We start from the raw sequence: 20,869 nt of genomic DNA, 5'->3' as shown, positions 1-20,869 counted from the left end.
GTGAAAAAGCGAGTGGTTTTGCGGCGTGAAATTTTTTTGCTCTAAATTTCAAGTAGAGTGAGAAAACGGGGTTTGAACAAAATTTCGCTTTCTCGCTAGTGGTTTTTTGTTCACATGCGGCAATTTCACTTTGATTTTTACAGTTTTTTCAACTTTTTGGATCGGATTTTTTTCTAAATGGCTTTCCCAATCCATTCACAGCTCATTCTAGGCCTAGCTTTTTGTTTGAATTAATTTTTCATTTCTCGCTAGTGGTTTTTTTGTTCACATGCGGCATTTTGACTTTGATTTTCTGTTTATTTCTTATTTTTTGTTCTGATTTTTGTTAAAATGGTTTTCTCAATTAACTCATAGTCCATTTTAGGTCTAGTTTTTCTGTTCATTCAATGAAAATTCTTTGAATTGTACGTCAGGACTTGTCCTGCTATGTTTTTTACTTCGTCGAATAAAAAAATGTTTCGCTTTACCTCATTTTGCCGCTTTTTCAACATTTTGCGTGATATCTTTTTGACTTCTCTAGGCTAGTTTCTCTCTTCTCTCATTCTGCTAAAACTGATTTTGAACATCAGTTGCTCAGCAAACCAATTCAAAATGAACACAGTCAGTATAAAAAATTGAAGTCAGAAGTAGAAACGGGATAAACCCATAAAGCCCAATTTTAGATGCTCGCTATTTGAACGTCGTTCCTATAAGTCTTAGTACAAAATGCCATCAAAATAAATCGGACTTAAAAAATGTTTTTGTACAAAAATCTTTTTTTTTTTCAATATCGTCTATTCTTTCAATCCCAATCATGCTTATTGGAATCAACGGCGGCTATTTTCCGGCAATCTGCAGGGTATGTTTTGTTTGTTGAGACTACAGTTCCACGTTGCTATCGCAGCTATTTTCTGGTAATTTTCCAGTAATGTTTCTAGGGTGTGTTCAAATTGCTTTAAGGTATAAATCCAATATTCAAATGGAAATTTTAAAACCAATATCTATGAATATCAAAAACTGGTTCAAAAGATTCATTTCCAGTTTAAATTTGTGCCGTTCAAGCAGATTACGCCCACCGCCAATCAGTGCTCTGGAGCTTTACCAGCGTCTCTTGTTCTGAAATTGATGACCAAATGAGCGAGTGTTTTGCAATTGGTGACCACATTTCACAATATACATGATTGTTGTAGTTACATTTGCACTGTCGGATAACCTCAACGGAATAAAATAATAAACAACGGGCTAAATAGGTGAAATTGCATAAGAGTTTTTAATCGGGCCTTAGTATTATAATAACTGCTAAGTATGCTGAAACTTTTCAGAAGTTCTAAATTCAAAGTGAAATTCATTTTTTTCACGCCGAAAATGGTGCAATTCTCGTTTTTTGCCGTGACTTTGCCATGATCTGATTTGGTTCTCATTTGACGTTTGTTAAAATTTAATAGTTTTGTGCAGAGAGAAATTTCTTTTCATGGCTTGTGAGGTATAGGTGTTGGTGATGCCTACTTGAACAAAAACAATGTTTAGGATTTACCACTTTTAAAATGTTTCGCGTTTCGGTACTTTTAGGGGCATATGATACATTTTCGAGCTTGCAAGTGTATTGAAGACATGCTCATAAGTTCGAGGAATTTGAGAATTTGTGCTATAATTTCAATTTTCAAACTGTTTTTGGTCTCTCTTGCCTCTGTTTGTCTCTTAAATGTCCGGCAAGGCTTTGATATTCTGCAGGTTTGCTGTTTTGCTTCTTTGTAGGTTTTAACAAGGAAGAGCTGTTTTAAGATGAGACTTATCGCCATAATTAAACAATACAGCATTTCGTTTTCACCAGTTCCTTGAAACTTTTTTGCGTTATTTAATATCCACCGTCAGCCTCTTGGCGGCTATTTTTATGTGCTTTTTTAATTCGCTTTACCTTTGGAAATGTAAGTTGTGACTTACGTTTGACTTACTTCACTCACTGTCTCAACTGTATGGTTTTTACTTAAGTCTTTCACTCGCTGAATTACTCAATTTAGTTAATATAGTCGAGGTCAGAAGAGCACACTAAAAAGAAACATGCTAAACCGATATTACCCGGTCGTTAAGTCATGGCGCATTAGGCTATCAAAGTTCATTAGAGCGATTGGTAGCTGGCCTTAGTATTAAGCGGAATAGCTTTCAGTTTAGAAGTTTAATTAAGTATAATTTTAGAATCTAAAAAGCTGCACACCAAATTAGATCACTTTTTTGACACTTAGAAATATGTTTTCAATTTCTATCTCTTCTTTTCCGTTCTAATCTTGATGTGCGTCAAGCGAGTCAAAGGCAGCTATTTCCGGCAGTTTTCCGGCTATGTTTGTTCATTTTTGTCGTTTGTTTCTTCTTTAGTATCAAAATTACTTTTCCTCTTTCAAAAGTTATGCTTGCTTTAAATTGAGGAGTTAAGGTCAGATGATGTTATATCAACTAATTGAAAGTTATTTGAGAGCACTTGTAAGAAATGCTTTGGTCGATTAAGTTTGAGACGCCACATCCAGGTTAATACATTGAATAACTTTACATGTCTTACTTCTGTTGCCGTTCTTTTGAGACTACAGTCTACCGAACTGTCGCAGCTATTTTGTGGCAATAAGCCAGCTATGTTTTTTTCTTTTTAATCCAAAATTCAGGGCGGTCAATCACGCCTTCTCCGAAAATTTTGCGGCTAGTTTATGATACGTTTTTTTTGCAAGTTTTCAAACATATCTATTGATAATTTGCGTGGACTACCTTGAGCACACTAAATTTTAGACGTCTATGTTCGTAAAAGTATTCGGATATATGTTGGATTTAGTTGAATTTAATGGGCGCAAAAATTGCAACGTGTTTTGTTGTTGGTAACAGGGGCTGTTGGGTTGAGGCACTGAAAGAGGCAGGATTGGAGGTGACAGTGAGAAGTGTGCCTGAACAGCTGCAGAATAAGTTTGAAACATTCCGCATTCCTGAAGATTTGGAAACAATCAACACTCAAATGACGGAAGAGAGACAACATCTGGATGACCTGCAACACTTGGACGAGTCTGTTGTTGAAAGGTATGCTAACTATCTAATATCTTTTGGTTAAATTACATTGTTTTATTCTAATTTGAATGTACATTAGTGCGAACTATGACCTAGAAGCAAAGCATATCAGGACCCAGTATGTTTACAAAAACGAAACAAAATTTTTTGGCTATTTCAATAATGAAACTTGAGTAGTGTTATTAATGATAGTTTTCCCAATAGCCACTAAGTTCAAACAATTACGTGCGGTGGTCTAAGAGACAACTATGACTGGATCAAAGCGTCGTCACAGCAATGCATTGAGATAAGACACATGTGTTTTGTACTTAACCAATTTATTTTAAGAAAATATTTTTTGCCTACCGTTTGCTGAAATTATCTAGAAAGCTAGAATAATTATAATAGTAAAGTGTTTACGGTCGGATACAAAGCAGAATGATGCTCACACTGCGTTTTTTTACAAAGCAATATTAAAACAAAAATTTAAATCATGATTTCCTTTTAATACCTTGTGGTACATAATCCAACCGAAAAACCTGTGATAACTTATTCGACTCACTTTTCTTTAAGTGTCTCTCAAATTTGTTAACCATAATTATTGTACCTAAAAATTTGGGACTACGTGAAATCAGCGGAATGTACATATGTGTAGCGTGTTGTACAGGCACGATAAACTACGGAAGAAAGTGGAAGAGCTGGAGGCTCAAAAGGAGAACAGAGAGAGGACAGAGGAGGGACACAAAGAGAGACTGGACCAGATGAGGGCAGAGTGGCTGACCAATGTGAGGAAGTTCATTGAGAAACTGGACAGCAATTTCAGTCGATTCATGGGTCAGTTGGGATGCAGTGGAAGAGTGGAGTTACTCTGTCCCGACTCTACAACCTCGCCTGCTGCTACTACTACTACACAGAGGTTAAACGGCAGAATTACCCTATGAAACATTGTTATGTCTTTAATATAAATAGAAAAACGTTGCTTAAGGATAATTAATAGCCGCCGTCAGCCTCTCAACGGCGATTATTAAGGCGCTCTCCTTTTTTACAATTCAAAGAATTTGAATTGTATTGGGGCGCTGTCTTTAAGATCTGTTCACACATTTTCATGATTTTTGAAGTCAAATTGGAGTGATGATTTTGGTCACAGGAAGTGGAGCGAAAAAGCGAGTGGTTTTGCGGGGTATGATTTTTTAGCTCTAATTTTAAAGTAGACTCATTCGCATTGCGGCGTAGAACTTTCTCGCTCTAATTTTAAATTAGAGTGAGAAAATGGTGTTTGTACAAAAAATTGCCTTCTCGCTAATGGTTTTTTTGCTCACATGCGGTATTTTGACATCGATTTTTATTTATTTTTTCAATTTATTGGATCTGATTACCTAGATGGTTTCCATAGTCAAATCGTTGTCTAGTCTAGGTCTATTTTTATTAATAGCCGCGAAGTGATAGCTGAGGCTATTATTGGCCTACTTTTGGTTTTTTGTTTATTTCGTCGTCAAGATTCTTGTTACGACCATATGACCTCACAATCACTTCAAATCACGTCATTTTTCACTCTTAGTGGAGCGAGTTTTTTTGCTCATTCGCATGATGAAGTTTTTGGTCACACATGACTTACCTCACTCTCAAAAATGACTTCCTCACTCTAAAGCTGACTTTTCTTTACTTTAATTCAAAGAGATTAGGTCAAGTGAGTGTATATCACTCTAATCGAAGGGTATTTAAGAGCAGCTATTAGAAACAGCAATTAGTTATACATATTTTTAATCGGAATTTAACATCTCAGCCCTTAATGAAAAGAATAAATTTTTTTAAGTCTGTCTTTTTAAATCTTTTTGAGACTGCAGATCTACGAAGCTATTGCGGCTATTTTCTGGCAATCTGTCAGCTATGTTTTAGTCAATGAAAGTTCTTTAAATTGTATGTCAGGACTTGTCCTGCTGTTTATTACAATTCAAAGATTTTGAATTCTATTGGGGCGCTGTTTTTTACGACTGGAAGAGGAGTATTGGAAGAGCGTCTTTTTTGATTGGTAATTGTGTTGGAGTGTATTTGAAACAGGAATTGGATTGCGTGAAAAAGTGTTTAGATCAATTGGCTGAAGAGCAGAGAGAGAACAGAGCGATTTTCTGTCAAAGACGTTTGTTGCGTTACTAGTAACACAACAAACGGTTACCCAAGCTAGTAACCATGCGTTTGTAAGCTTTTCTGATCATCTGAATCAAAATCAAATGGCTGAATCGAATTCTTTCAAAACAATCTTTCAATATCACTGTTTTTGATTTTTTGTTGTTTTTTTAGTAAATAATTGAGTAAACTTAAGCGATTTTTGACCAATTTTTGTCGGTTTGTTAAGTTTTTTGAACATTTTTGCTCATTTTAAGCTTCTGGCTATAGTTATCTTGTTAAATCTTTAGTTTGACGTTGTTTTATTGCTTTTGCTCCTAAAAGGTGCTATTGAAGGTCAGAGAAGACTTTTTCTCTGAAAAAAATAATAAAATTTCTTAATTTTTTCTGGTTCTGTTTTTCGTTATTTGCCTTTTTGTTGTTTAATAAATTTTTGCCAGGTGTTGAGTGGGTAGGTGCCTGAACAGAACCAGTAATAAAATTTATTTGCGAAATAATTGATAGGAAATAGCATTTTAGCATTTTGTGGATTATTTTTGGTCAAGTGTTTAAATGTTATTTTTTTTCGAAAATACTTTCTACATTGTCCTTCATTGCCAAATTAGAAAAATTTTTGACACTGAAAAAAAACAAAAAATTCAGTTGATTTATCTCTTCTTTTTTTTAAATCCCGATAGGCATCAATCGCGTCAAAGGCGGCTATTTTCCGGCAATTTGACGATTTTTTTTTCAATCATTTTGGGCGTCTACCGGCACCGAAATTCGAAAATTTATTCACTTTTTTTTTAACTGGCTTCCTTGTTTTATACAACAATTTTAAAAGTTGACTGTGCTTACCAATAGTTTAATCTTTTAATTGGTCTGTAGGTGGCAGCCACTTTCTCAGAAGAGAGGTTTAATTCGGTACAGGTAGAGGATTGTGATAGACCAGTTTTGTACTGGGATTTCATTTGAATAGACAAAAAAGATAGTTTGAAATTTGAACACTCGTCGATCAGTGTGAACATCGATTGATATTATGGATGTTTAGACACTTCACAGTGTTCCAAAACGATATCATAAGCTAACCTGGCTATTTGTAATTCTTATTCGATTACGCAAAAATCAATTTCGAACTGCACTGAAATTCATCTTGGATTTTCAAGTATGAAGTGGAAATAAAATTGCCATAGGAACTTGAGATAGCTTCGATGATCGTATACGACGATAAATTCCGTTTTTGCATCACAGCCATTTTTCACCTGTCTGCGAGAAGAAACATTTTGCCCCCAACAACAACCCTATACCAGGCGATATCTATTTGCGTAGTTGAAACAGAGGAGGGTTAGCCTTTACTCGAATTCAGCGAAGAGTTACGTTTTAGCCCCCTCACAGCAGCTGAAAACGGGAATGAGGGCAGAACACAATGCGTTAAATACGGAGATGTCCCTAAACTCCTTGACGCAAATTATGATATGTAAATTAATCTCCTTGGTTTCACATCTCTTTATGGAATCTTAGTTATCGCAAAATTCTCATCAGTTCAAATTAAGAACAGATCAGGTTGATATTTGGACTCTTGGAATTGTGAACCACACAATCGGGTTTTTAATGATTCAGTATAGACCTCATAACCACCCAGAAAGTGCTCATTTGGTGAGACTACCGGGTAATAAAATTATTGATTCCCTTTTTACTGCTTTGTTGATTAGTTCTGCTTCCGAAACTCCCCCTCTCTTTGGGTGATTTTGCATCGACACAATTAGGGATATCATGGGGCGCTAGCAAGTATCATGAATGCAGAGAGGTATAAGTCATCGGATAGCGATTACGGAAATTGACTGGGCTAATTTGTTAGTGGCAACTGACAGACGCTCTTAAATACAGCTTCTAGTGTCAGCGATAACAGTCATTCTCTTCAGCGTCTTCTTGAATGTCTGTGAGAAACCCCTCGAGCACTTCAAGAGCTGACGGAACAAATAGAATACCCCTTTAAGAACAATTGCTCTCATGTGCGCTGTAGTGGATCTCACCTCAAGGTGTAAGTTTTCGCTCTCGATCAATGTTTGAATTATTGCAAATGAGATGCGAAATTCCCAATCGACCGTGTTGGCTTTTTAGCTCGAACATTCCTTCGCTCGCTTGAGCGATTAAATTTAAACTATCTGAATTCAGAAACACGATAAACTGGCGATGCCCTTGGCCATTAAGTTTCAGATTAGCTCTCATAGAGTTTTAATAAGCTCTAAGTGTACGTTTTCGCTATGCTGCTAAAGAACGCTTGAGGAGGCCTATATACATCGTATAAAGTGCAATCTAGAACCGCCCACGCCCAAATTTACCCTCCCCATCCCGCTTTTATCCTTCTCGCTCTGAGGCTGTGTTTCGGCTAGCTAAGCACTTCTCTATGTTTAGGCTAGCTAAATCTGTAGCCAAATCCTCACTTGTCAATATGCCCAATGGCAGTCGGTTATTGATAGCCACCGTCAGCCTGTCAGCGGCTTTTATTTAAGCGCTTTCGTTTTTTAGTTGGCTTTACCTGTCCTTCAGGTTTTTCGTTTATTATTGGTAACACCCCACTCACAGATTTAACTAAGTGTTTAAATTTTTCGCACATTGAATTACGAATTAATGAATAGGTTCAAAGTCAAAAGACCAAAATAAAAAAAACAGGATGAACCGATATAACCCGTCCATTAAGTCATAGCGCATTAGGTTAACAAAGTTCATTAGAGTGGTTGCTAGCTGACATTAATATTAAGCTTACGAGCCTTGTTTTAAATCTGACGTAAGTTTAATTTTAATATCTAACTGAAACCACGCCAAATTAGAACTCTTTTTGACACTTTTGATCACCTAAAAAGTTTTGCCTATTTTGATCTCTTATTTTTTTGTTTCAATTCCGGTGCTATTTTCCGTTAACATACCGGCTGTTTTTCTCTTTTTTCAATTTTCTGATCTGCAAGCTTAAGTAAGTTCCTCAGCTTTATCTGCGATGCCGATCCAAAATTTTTGAATTTTAGAGATTATTACAAACACTATTTCAGATATCATGCTTGACTTTTTTATTGCTACCATATATTAAAAGCAAGAGTTGTTTAAGATAAATATTTAATTTGGGTAGAAAACTGAGATTGATCTACCAAAAACTGCCATAAACTTAAATAGTAGTCCCTTTTGAGAAGTCCCTTTTGAGTGCCAATAAATCTGTTAAAATAATATAAGAAAAATAATGTTTAAATGATTATTTAGTCGCCTATTTTTATGTTAGCGTTCTATGTTAGCGTTTCGAAATATTTTAAGGCTTATGTACTCGATGAAAGAGGAAGCAAAATTGATAATTTCTTAACTTTATGCCTTGTGGAGTGGAGTGGAGTGGAATATTATGGGTCTAAGTAGGCGCAACGATTGTGAAAACCGGACAGTTGTCCATTTGAATCAGCATATTTTACTTGCTAGACTAGTATGCTAACCATTACACTTCTTGGTCTCTCGAACTTGGGCATCTGTTAAAATCCATTCTCCTGTTCTTTCTTGTTTCTCAAGCCTTCAGATCACCAGCCAACTATACATTGAACACATAGAGCTCCTTTTAAAGCTATGCCAAGCTTATATTATGCGCAAGATACATTAGGTTGCTTTCTCTCAACCTTCTTACACGGAGTCATCAGCTCATTAATTGCTCTCAAACGAAGTTTGTAGCAATTATATTAAACCTGTTGGCTTTTTATGCGATTTTTTGCGTTACCGATTTTTCGTCTGACCCATTTTCGTCCTCGAAAACGGGATAACAGATAGAGCGCGGCGGGCATTAAGTTCTCTCAGAGCCTTTCAGCTCACTAGGATCCAAGTAAGCGATTCATAAAAACTGTTTTTGAGACTTATACTTATGGGGTGAAGGGTGGTTTTTAGAGGTTGAACCCGCAAAAACCCTCACCCCCCCCCCCGCTGCGCTCAGTTCACACCCCCTTCAATTAAGCTCAAGCTAGCCTTACAAAACCCTAGCTAGCTACTGACGAGGCCAAATGCTGGCCGTCGTTTGGGAGCAATTCGCTCCGACGTTAGTCGGTTATGTTTCATATTCCCTTCGTGATAATTTCATCAATGTTATAGCTATATTTTCGGATTTGTGTATTGGACCTCGTATCCTGCTATTTAATTTTTTTTTCGAGGAGCTAATTATGAAAAATTAATCATTCTTATTACATTGTTGCGCTAGACATGATAAATGAATTTTGGCGAATGTTTAGACGAGGAGGAGGAAGTAGTGGTAGCACAGACGGGTATGGTCTGAGTATCCGGGTGAGCTATAGGGCAGAAGATAGTGGACAGTTGCAACAGCTGAAGAGAGACTATCAAAGTGGAGGGGAGAAGAGTGTAGCCACTATGCTCTATCTTCTGGCGTTACAGGTTCATTTAATTGATTATGAACAACAAGGCGACTCGGTAATGTGCGATCGCACATACGGTTCCGACCCCGCTCATCCACAATTTTGGCATGATTGTCTACCAAATGAGGAACATAGAAAAAACCAAAAATTCAAAGTTTTAAAAATTGGTGTATGAACGAAAAGATAGCCTCCAAAGCAAATAACTCAGTGGTGGAGTAAAAAATGGTGCATTAGATTGATGAGATGAGCAAATAGCCTCAGATAAAACTGATATTAAGCAAAATAACTTTTAATTCACCAGAAAAGATATGAGACTACTCAATAAAACCCTTGGTAACAATTAGACAATAAAAAACAAAAAAAGTAAAGTTGAAAAACTCGCTTATTTTTCTAATAAAACAATTAATTTAAAAGTAATAAAAACGATTAGAAATCAACTAAAAGATTCCATAGGTGTACGATTACCAATGCTCCTTTTGAAGGAATTAAAAACTGCCGGTATTCAATTTTTTATGCGGTTACAAAAAGAACAACAAAAAGACAACAAACAAAAAATCAATTAAAACTTGACAGAAAACGCTTTCGAAACCGTAGAGCCATACTGTGGCCATCAAAATATGTTTGATTGCATATTCTGCGAGCTCTGATAATGTATTATGTGACCTCTCATTAACGAAGCTAGGTAACAAGTAGACAAAAATGAAAAAAAAAGCAAATTTAAGTAACACTTAAATTTTTTTTCTAAAAAAATATTTCCAAAGACATGAAAGCAATTAAATACAAATTGAAATAATTAAATAGGTTTGTTGATTCTTCCAAACGAAGCTCTTGTTAATTGAAATTATCCAGAATATGTCTTACGTCTACAAAAAGAACGAACATGACAAAAGTCAAAAATTAATTTACTGTTTTTTCCGTGTCGAAGCCAGTACAGTCAACGAATATAAGAGTGTGTGACACCAATCCCCTTTGAAACCTTCCTCTGACAACAATAGTGTCATATTTGGCCAGTCATTATTGAAAATAGATAGCAAACAGACAACAAAAGGAACAAAAAATTGCGAAGTTACAAAGTTTTTTGTCTTCAATTTGTAAAACAATTGTTTTCAGAGTCATGAAAGCCATAAGCTATCTACTAGTATCAGAATATTGGCTCATCTATCCTTCCATGAAAGGCCAATGAAACCGGGTCATTGTACAGGAAATTTCATACGACTAAAAAAAACAAAGTGAAAACGACAGTTAAAGACAAAATTTAACTTTCTCGAAAATAGTGTCGAAGCCGTTAAAATCATAATCTATATCTTCAAGGATTTTAATATTATCAATTTTGCCTTTTTTGAAAGCCAATAATGTGATATATGAACTGTCAATAACATGGAAATGTGACAAAACCAGAAAACGTGAAAAATGGACAAATACGTAAAAATTAAAACAATGTGAAATCTAGTAATATCAAAGCCAGAAAACCATAACTTAATGCGTAAAACCGCAATAAAGATTGAATTTGGTTTTAATAGAAAGAAGACGCATTCTTTCATTGCTGACAATTAAGCTACAAGTTGACCGAATTGAGAGAAAAATAGAGGCAAACTCAAAAAGTCATTATTTGTTTAAAAATCAAATACTTTTAAAAGTCAAAACGACCATATTACTTTTGGATTATACCACTCCAAAACTGGATTGGTCCAAAACTAGCCCTGCTGATATTTTTTCTCCATTAGGAATACTTAATTATTCGAATGTTCTAGATATTGATATTTTGTTAGTTAAAAAATCAAAAATAGATGCTGCGTTTTCGATACTCAACGAATATTTTTTACCAAAAAAAACGGCAAAGTTTTAATTACAGAGCACTCGCAACGGAATTTGAAGTAAAAAAGCCCCTTTTGAGTCTACAAAGATTGTGTTACTGGTGTTTGGGTCTGTACTTTCTGTAAATTCAATCAAACTGGACTAAAGAAACTTATTTCGTGCTGTTTTTGATGAAGTATTTAGCCCGAATTTTTGACAAAAAAATTAATAAAAATAGCCTACAATGTTGTTTTGTCTTTAAAAATAAAAACCAACAACACTTTCTGGAAAAATTAACAATTTTTAGCTAAATTGGCGAAGTTTTAGTCAAAAATTCCGGAAAATGTGTATAAAATCTCACCGGAATTCCTCTATTTTCTCAAAAACTAAACCTCGATAAATCCTTGTAAAAAAACGAAAATTAAGAAAATCTTTTTAATTCCATATTCTACGCTGGACAAGCTTTCTAATGATACCAGTCTCAACTCTCTACGATGAATATATCGATCGGACAAAATTGTCTGAACAAAAAAAAACCCATTTGAGTATATAGTTCCTTCCCCTCAAGAGGGGTCGGAACAATAAATTGGAAAGCTGGGAAAATCATGTGATAAAGGGTCTGGTTTTCGCATTTCTGTTTGATGAACAACTGAATTCGCAAAAGCTAGATTTTTTAGTTGACTAAATGGTATTAATCTCTGAACGATTACAGAACTGGTGATAAATGATTGATAAAAATGTATTCTATCAAAGTTAAATATATCCCAGTTTGAAAGTCCTCGATCAAACAAACCGAAAATTTATTTGATTGTTTATATCCGAAAGTAACAAAAACTTGAAACTTCATTGTGCAGAGGTATCTCAGGTAATTTTTAAGACCGGCTTGCGTTAGTCAATATGAAGGCATTGAAACGCGTTGAGTGCTTGGTAAAGAAAAGGGAGCAGTGAATATTTACCGAGATTTAGAAAACAAGGAAGCTCGTGTTCTCGAGCACAAGTAAAAAGAATGTAAAAAGAATGACATGAATATTAAATGGCTCAGTATGTACAACTTATGCAAATATAGTCATTATCAGTGTGAGATCCCTCTATATTTTGTTAAACTGATAGATTTTGATTTACTCTTTCCGCACAAATTTATTATTTGTGTTCAATGATAACCTTGTAGTTTGAACAAATGTGAACCAAATGATTTAGTTCAAATTCGACCGCCGTTTTTACCTTAAAAATACGACCAGATTCATAAGCAGCATAAACTCATTTATATAGATGAAAAGATTAAGCATGAAAATTAAACGTGTTATCCTTATAATTATGACGTATTTATTGTGATGTTCAGGAGTTGAGCAGTGACGTTCCTTTTCGAATAGTGGATGAGATCAACCAGGGCATGGATGCAGACAACGAGAGAAGAGTGTTCAACATGATAGTGGACAGTGTGTGCAATTCAACCCCAGAGAAGGGACCCACTTCCCAGTACCTCTTTGTAACCCCAAAGCTACTCCTAGACCTCAATTACCACAGGTATTCCCTTCGAAAACACCATTGAAGAGTTCCATATTGTCAAACCTTTATAATGGAGTATTGTAACAACTGTAATAACTAAAACCATATCTTATAAATCATTATCAATGTAAAGCGCGCAAATTTGATAATGTAGAAAAGAAAAATTTTAGTTTTGTTGAGTGGGTGAAGGTGGCATAACCACATATCCTCACTGATTAATAGCCGCCCTCATCTTCTCAGCCGGCTATTATAGCGCTCCTATTTTTTTTTACAATTCAAAGAATTTGAATTGTATTGGGGCGCTGTCTTTTTACAATTCAAAGAATTTGAATTGTATTGGGGCGCTGTCTTTTTACAATTCAAAGAATTTGAATTGTATTGGGGCGCTGTCTTTTTTACGACTCGAAGAGGAGTATTGGAGAAGTCCTTTTTTTTAATCAATTTTTGGAGTGAATTTTGAAGCGGGAAATGAAACGCGTGAAAAAATTTGGAGTGATTTTGGTGCTGAACAAAAGTGAAGAGCGGAGCGAAAAGAGAGTGGTTTTTGTTCACACCGCTGTTTTTGAGAGAGCGAGAAATTGATGTGTGAAAAAATTTTTTCTAAGCGAGCGAATTTTTTTTGTTCACGTGCGGCTTTTAAAAGCAGTTTTTTGCAACTTTTGATGGTTATGAGGTTTGATTATGATATTGTATTAGTTTTAGATTTGTTTTGATAGGAATTGGAGGTTTCGGGTAGTTATTTTGATTTTTAACGCTAATTTGGAGGTTTTTGATCAGTTTTGCAGATTTTGAGACGAAATTTAATGAATTTTTACCTGTTTTTTGTTTTACTGCTTTAAGTGGGATTTGAATAGAAGCTTGTTACTTAAGGAATTGTAGGATACCAATTGACTAAAGTTTTATTGGTATAAATCATTTTTTTCTAAGGAAAAATAACCAAAAAACTGAGAAATTTTAAACCATTTTTCTCATTTTTTACAGTTTTTCTTTTTTTTAATCTTACTCAAGTGTCTTACCCACCCTATTATAACTTGCCCATTGTTTTGTGCGAGTTTTTCATTGCTCTAATTGCAAAGGACCCTTATTCGGCTTTGTTTCCTTGTACTAATAAAAAGAACTCATTTAGTCTTTATAGTTTTTTTGTTGAATTTGTTGTTGAATGCCGTTTCTATTCCTTAACTTTTTCTGGCATTTGTGGAGGTTTAGGGTTCATAATAGTTGTTCTAGTTGTTTAGTAATAAGTATGGGCAATTTTGGATTTGAATCATTTTGTTGAGAAATATGACAAAAAATGGCGAAAATTGGAACTATTTTTCTTAATTTTTTTCTTTGCAATTTTTCGAGTTTTTTCTGTTTTTTTAGACAAGTTTCTTAGGCTATTATGGCTTGTCTATTGTTTTGCGAGCATCTGGTTCCCCTAATGGCTGAAAAGAATTTTTCTTTGGATTTATATGCTTTTGTTATATTAAGAAATTTACTAACTTCTTCCAGTTTTTTAGTGCAAGTTGTTTTTGAGAGCTTTTTTCATAATTTGGCCTCAAGTATTTTTAAAACATTCACTTAAGTGGTTTTAGTAAGTACTAGTTGTTTTGATGAAGTAATTTTGGCAGAGATAGTTAATTCGGGATCTCAAGTTATGACAAAAATTGATCAGATTTTTTTATATGTTAACAGACTTGATTTTTTTGTTTTTACTTTGTTTTATGTTTTGGTTTCGAGAAAATCATAAATTAGTGGAGGCAAGTTTTTTCTGATGAGTAGCTGGATGGCGGTTAAGTAGATTTTCACTTCGAGTCGTTTCCGGAATTCTTCCGGCTATGTTTTTTTTTTTTTTAAGATCTGTTCACACATTTTCATGATTTTTGAAGTCAAATTGGAGTGGTGATTTTGGTCACGCCGAAACAGGAAATGGAGCGAAAAAGCGAGTGGTTTTGCGGCGTGAAATTTTTTCGCTCTAAATTTAAAGTAGAGTGAGAAAACAGTGTTTGAACAAAAGTTCGTTTTCTCGGTAGTGGTTTTTTGTTCACATGCGGCAATTTCACTCTGATTTTTACTGTTTTTTCGATTTTTTGGATCGGATTTTTTTCTGAATGGTTTTCCCAATCCATTCACAGCTCATTCTGGACCTAGTTTTTTGTTAGAATCAAAATTTTATATCTCACTAGTGGTTTTTTGTTCTCCCTAGCAGCATTTTGACATTGATTTTCTGTTTTTTTTTTGTTTTTTTCATCTGATTTTTTTTAGAAATGGTTTTTCCAATTCACCCATTGTCCGTTCTAGGTCTAGTTGTTTGTTAAGTCAATGAAAATTCTTTGAATTGTGTGTCAGGACTTGTCCTGCTATGTTTTTTTAAGATCTGTTCACACATTTTCATGATTTTTTAAGTCAAATTGGAGTGGTGATTTTGGTCACGCCGAAACAGGAAATGGAGCGAAAAAGCGAGTGGTTTTGCGGCGTGAATTTTTTTCGATCTAATTTTAAAGTAGAGTGAGAAAACAGTGTTTGAACAAAAGTTCGGTTTCTCGGTAGTGGTTTTTTGTTCACATGCGGCAATTTCACTCTGATTTTTACTGTTTTTTCGATTTTTTTTTTCGGATCGGATTTTTTTTCTGAATGGTTTTCCCAATCACTTCACAGCTCATTCTGGACCTAGTTTTTTGTTAGAATCAAAATTACATATCTCACTAGTGGTTTTTTGTTCTCCCTAGCAGCATTTTGACATTGATTTTCTGTTTTTTTTTTGTTTTTTTTTCATCTGATTTTTTTTAGAAATGTTTTTCCCAATTCACCCATTGTCCGTTCTAGGTCTAGTTGTTTGTTAAGTCAATGAAAATTCTTTGAATTGTACGTCAGGACTTGTCCTGCTATGTTTTTTTTACTTCGTCGAATAAAAAAATGTTTCGCTTTACCTCATTTTGCCGCCTTTTCAACATTTTGCGTGAAATCTTTTTGACTTCTCTAGGCTAGTTTCTCTCTTCTCTCATTCTGCTAAAAGTGATTTTGAACATCAGTTGCTCAGCAAAGCAATTCAAAATGAACAGTCAGTATAAAAAATTGAAGTCAGAAATAGAAACGGGATAAACCCATAAAGCCCAATTTTAGATGCCCGCTATTTGAACGTCGGTCCTATAAGTATTAGTTACCTCTCTCTAATGCTTATTGTTATTGATAGTAGCCCCTGTAGCCTCTCTCTAAGAAACAGAAGTATGTTCAACTACGAAATGCCATCAAAATAAATCGGACTTAAAAAAATGTTTTTGTACGAAAATCTTTTTTTTTTCAATATCTTCTGTTATTTCAATCCCAGTCATGCTTATTGGAATCAACGGCGGCTATTTTCCGGCAATCTGCCGGGTATGTTTTTTTTTGTTCGTTATTGTCTTTATTAGCAGATAGAATGGTTTCGTTGTCAACTTTCGTAGACGGACAAAACGCTTAAAAATTTCTTTATATTATAGGAAAGAGGACTCATCAATCTTAAAACGGCGCTTCCCGATAACCGGCCAAATGCAAAAACATGACGCTAAAACATCGCCGAATCTATTCTCTCCATCCCCAGTGTAGGCGGAACAGATTAGATCCAAAACGCTTTTTTATAGGTGCAACTTTTAGGCATTGTGGGCTTGCTACACTGTAATGATAAGCTATAAAGATCGTCAGTAGAAAAAAGGATAATTCCAAACCGCCAATTTCTTTTGCATGCCGCTAGCTATTTTAGGACAACTCTATTAGCAGATAGAATGGTTGAATGAGTTGTCCTAAAATAGCTAGCGGCATGCAAAAGAAATTGGCGGTTTGGAATTATCCTTTTTTCTACTGACGATCTTTATAGCTTATCATTACAGTGTAGCAAGCCCACAATGCCTAAAAGTTGCACCTATAAAAAAGCGTTTTGGATCTAATCTGTTCCGCCTACACTGGGGATGGAGAGAATAGATTCGGCGATGTTTTAGCGTCATGTAATTTGCATTTGGCCGGTTATCGGGAAGCGCCGTTTTAAGATTGATGAGTCCTCTTTCCTATAATATAAAGAAATTTTTAAGCGTTTTGTCCGTCTACGAAAGTTGACAACGAAACTTGACTTCAAAACTAACGCTGTGTTGGAATTTTGCTCTAAACGAGTGGGTGGTTAACTGAAAACTTGAATACTATCTTGGCAATTTTTGTGTATTAGGAACATGTCAGTGTTGGTTGTGTTCAATGGACCACAGACTGAGATGTCCTCTAGTGATTGGAATGTGAGCAAATTCATCCGCAGACACCGCAAGTTGACAGCTGCTATGGACTGAACAGGCACATGCGGAGTAGGTACCCACCCTCAGTTGACAGAGATGTTGTGCTGAAGAGGAATTCTCAGGAAACGTGCAATTGAACCTAATTAACTGTAACCACAAGCTGTAGCTTATATTGAATGTATTCTGGCCCCAGACCTACTGTTAGAAAGTATGCGAACTTGTATAGTTCGTTATGTCATAAAATAGCCCGGGAAAGTTTAGAAGATGCAAGCCCATTATGGGGAGAAGTAGGCGAAGGCAGAATAGATCCCGTTTGTGAAATTAAGCTGCTACAAGATTTGCTGCGATTTTGTATGATGATTTGTGAATTCTGATCTTTGTGTTGAATTATTCATAGCCATGATTTGACTGTGTTGAACTGATTTCTGATACACGATTTCTTCCAATATAGGTATTATTAGCTTTTTTTCAAAAGCAAGGATGTAACTGAGAACCCAAATATTGAAATCCAAATGTGACATTAATATGCATATCGAGGTAGCTATATTGTGTCAGTCTTTTTTCGGCGACTGAAGTATTGAGTTAGTTTTTTGTGGGATTACTATTTTTTCGTGTGGTTTTTTCCGCTAAAAACGAAAGAGTAAAGTGCTTCAGTGAAAATTCTTTGCCCAGCAAGAGAAATTTTTGAGATTTGAAAAAAAAGATTTACTGCTCTCGTGATTTGTCTTGGCTATTATAGACAAAATTAATAGTAATATAGCTATAACTTCCTTCTTTTAAATTAATGATAGTTTTGAGCTTATAATTGCTTGCGCAATGTTTTTTGACATGTTGTTGTCTTGATGGCTTAAAAGAAAGTTTTTGGCTTGTAAGTGTATTTTTTTGCCTTATAAATTATTTTAGATCAACTTACTTTTTGGCTATTTTTTCTTTTATAGTATTCGTGCGACAAGATTTGCCCTGAAAGGTTTGTTAATAGCTGCGAAGCGATAGCGGCTATTATCGGGGACAGTGTTTTTTTACAATTCAAAGAATTTGAATTGTATTGGGGCGCTGTGTTTTTTTAAGAATGGTTTCACACATTCTTCATTGATTTTGATTTTTCAAAACGGGATAAACAGGTAAAACCCAGCGGGCATTAAGTTTCATTAGAGGCCCAAATTGGGCTTTAGTAGTCTTTCAAGTGCTTAGAGTGGTGCAGCTGCTGGGATGGCCTTAATTTAAGGTTAAAAGGTCACTTTTATGGGCTCAAAACGGTGCAATTTTCTTTGATTTTTTTAATTTTTTCCGTTATTTTGTTTGATTAGTCTGAAGTTGAAGTTTTTAATAGCCGCCCTCATCTTCTCAGCCGGCTATTATTGCGCTCGTATTTTTTTTTTACTTCGTCAAACTTTTTTTCGCTTTACCATTTTGCCGCTTTTTCGACATTTTGCGTGAAATCTTTTTGACTTCTCTAGGCTAGTTTCTCTCTTCTCTCATTCTGCTAAAAGTGAATTTGAACATCAGTTGCTAAGCAAAGCAATTCAAAATGAACAGAGTCGGTATAAAAAATTGAAGTCAGAAATAGAAACAGGATAAACCCATAAAGCCCAATATTAGATGCCCGCTATTTGAACGTCGTTCCTATAAGTCTTAGTTACCACCTCTAATGCTTATTGGTGTTGATAGTAGCCCCTGTAGCCTCTCTCTAAGAAACAGAAGTATGTTCAACTACGAAATGCCATCAAAATAAATCGGACTTAAAAAATATTTTTGTACAAAAATCTTTTTTTTTCAATATATTCTATTCGTTCAATCCCAATCATGCTTATTGGAATCAACGGCGGCTATTTTCCGGCAATCTGCCGGGTATTTTTAAAAAATGAAGGTCTTTTGCGAGACAAAATTACTTGTTATAGCTATTTTATGAGCTATATGTTCTGGTACTACAAACACACGTTTTTGTCATTTTTGAGTTTTTCCAGCCTCAGGTGTCAAGGAATCTCCTTCAAGGTTTGATAATATGCCACTACATTGTCTCTAGTAACAATTGAAAGAATTGCAAAAAATTGTCTCGAATTTTACTATTTTTGTGATAAAATCTGCAATTTTATTCAGGCTTCCTAAAATTTTTGTCACTTGTTGATCTTTGTCCATTCTCAAGTTCGAGAAAACCTATTCCACGGTCTTAAAGAAAGTTACTGCATGATTTTAGGTGTCAATGCAATTGTTTTCAATAATTTAACATTTCGAATTTTAGAAACTATTTGATGAAATTTTCACACTTTTTAAAGTTTTTTTGTCTTTTATTTGTCTTTTGTCTTTTATTCGATGTTTTTTATTCAATTTTCTTGCCTGAGTAGCCAGGTAGCGTCTTTCAGGGTTTGATAGTATGTTAATACATAGCTGCTAGGGGGAAATGGAATTGTTTTCAACATTTTAATGGAACGAAATTCTGTTACTTGAAAATTGAGTTTTCTAAAAATTATTGCCAACGGAATTTTGAGCCAATAAGTTTTTAAGGCTTGCAATCGGGTTACTCGAAAGTCTCTGGAGACATTACATTACTTTTAATTAAAATATGCAATTGACTTCTTTTTAAAAAAATTTTCTGTCATTTTCTTAGTTAAGGGCCAATGATTTTTTCAGGTCTTGCAGATATAATCCTGGACCAATTTTAAAGATAAAAATTGGCGTTGAACAAATTTTTGAAATAGGTTTAATTAAAGGGATCAATTTTTGGGGTAAAAGATTTAAGAGTTTTAGCAATGAGTATATTTTAGTTCAGTTTGTTTGATTGTTTTCTCAACTTTTTGAGTGAATCTGTTTGTGTTTTGGTTGGCATTGTTCAATTGATCTGCTGGTCAGGTACAGTACTTCTAAGTTTCTCATTCAATTCTTTGGAGTGTATTCAGGACTTGTCCCGCTATGTTTTTTTAATTCGTGGTCGAATATTCTTCCGACCTGACTTCTTGGAATTTATTTTTTCAGTTTCAGTTATTTCTACTGCTTTGCAGTTAAAATTTGTATGTGTGACGTCATTTGTTCTGCTTTTAGGTCAATTGCATGACTTACCTCACTCAAAAAATGACTTCTGAATTCGTTTAATGAACTTTAGATATTATGAACATTTACTATTTAAAGGTCAAGTGTGCATCTAAGTAATGCCAAACGTATATGCCCTAGTTCTTGAGTATTAGAGTCTTGATCTTAAATGTTAATTTTGAAAAAAAAACTCCATTAGGAATTTTTCCTTATAAGGCGTATGTGTCTCATTAAAATGACAGTCCAAATCCGACCAAAAAGTTTAGTGGTCTATTAAAGGACTTCTGATCAATCTGCCTGTCTCATTTCTTTAGTTGTTTCAATTCATCGAACGCCACAAACGTCTATCGCGGCTGTTTTCTGTTGATCTGCTGGCTATGTTTTTGGTGTAGGCTCTGATATGCTCTAGTTTTAGCTAATTGTTGTCGGCTATGTTTTTGTCCGAAAGTAATTTCGAGTAGTTTCTAGTTCTGTTGGCTGTGTTTTTCCATCGGTAATTATTTGCAAAATACTTAAAACAAGATGTAAAATTAAATGCCTTTGGTCAAAATTGTAAGCAAAACGGCTGAACGCAATTTTTAGAGCGAGTGATAAAAATAGGTGTGAAAAAATTCAACCTAATGCGAATTTCGTTATCACCTGCGGCTTTTTCAAAGCATTTTGTATTTATAACTCCATTTCTGTCAAGGACTATACTTCAATTATCTAAACTTTCTATTATAGTAAAAGGGTGTTTGGAAGAATTTTTGAATATCTGTTGCAATAATTACAGTTTTAGATTTATTTTTTCACAGCATTTTGCGTTTCCGGTAACTT

The 20,869-nt window shown here is 34.8% G+C and overlaps 1 protein-coding gene across 1 annotated transcript in view; it reads left to right on the top strand.

Moving 5' to 3' along the window:
• LOC142349579 (structural maintenance of chromosomes protein 5-like) overlaps positions 1-17,495 on the top strand; it is a 91,713-nt gene extending 74,218 nt beyond the window's left edge. Inside the window, exons 14-18 of the mRNA XM_075401237.1 lie at positions 2,845-3,033; positions 3,668-3,916; positions 9,354-9,513; positions 12,628-12,812; positions 16,969-17,495. Coding sequence (XP_075257352.1) covers positions 2,845-3,033; positions 3,668-3,916; positions 9,354-9,513; positions 12,628-12,812; positions 16,969-17,083 — 898 coding nt within the window. The 3' untranslated portion in view covers positions 17,084-17,495. The remainder of the gene's footprint in view (positions 1-2,844; positions 3,034-3,667; positions 3,917-9,353; positions 9,514-12,627; positions 12,813-16,968) is intronic.
• Positions 17,496-20,869: the final 3,374 nt, after the last annotated feature.

The sequence above is a fragment of the Convolutriloba macropyga genome, chromosome 11 (genome assembly GCF_964194025.1).
Source record: "Convolutriloba macropyga chromosome 11, txConMacr16.3, whole genome shotgun sequence".
NCBI classification, from domain to species: Eukaryota; Metazoa; Xenacoelomorpha; order Acoela; family Convolutidae; genus Convolutriloba; species Convolutriloba macropyga.
The sequence above is the reverse complement of the archived record's forward strand: the minus strand, read 5'-3'. Positions and strand labels throughout refer to the sequence as shown.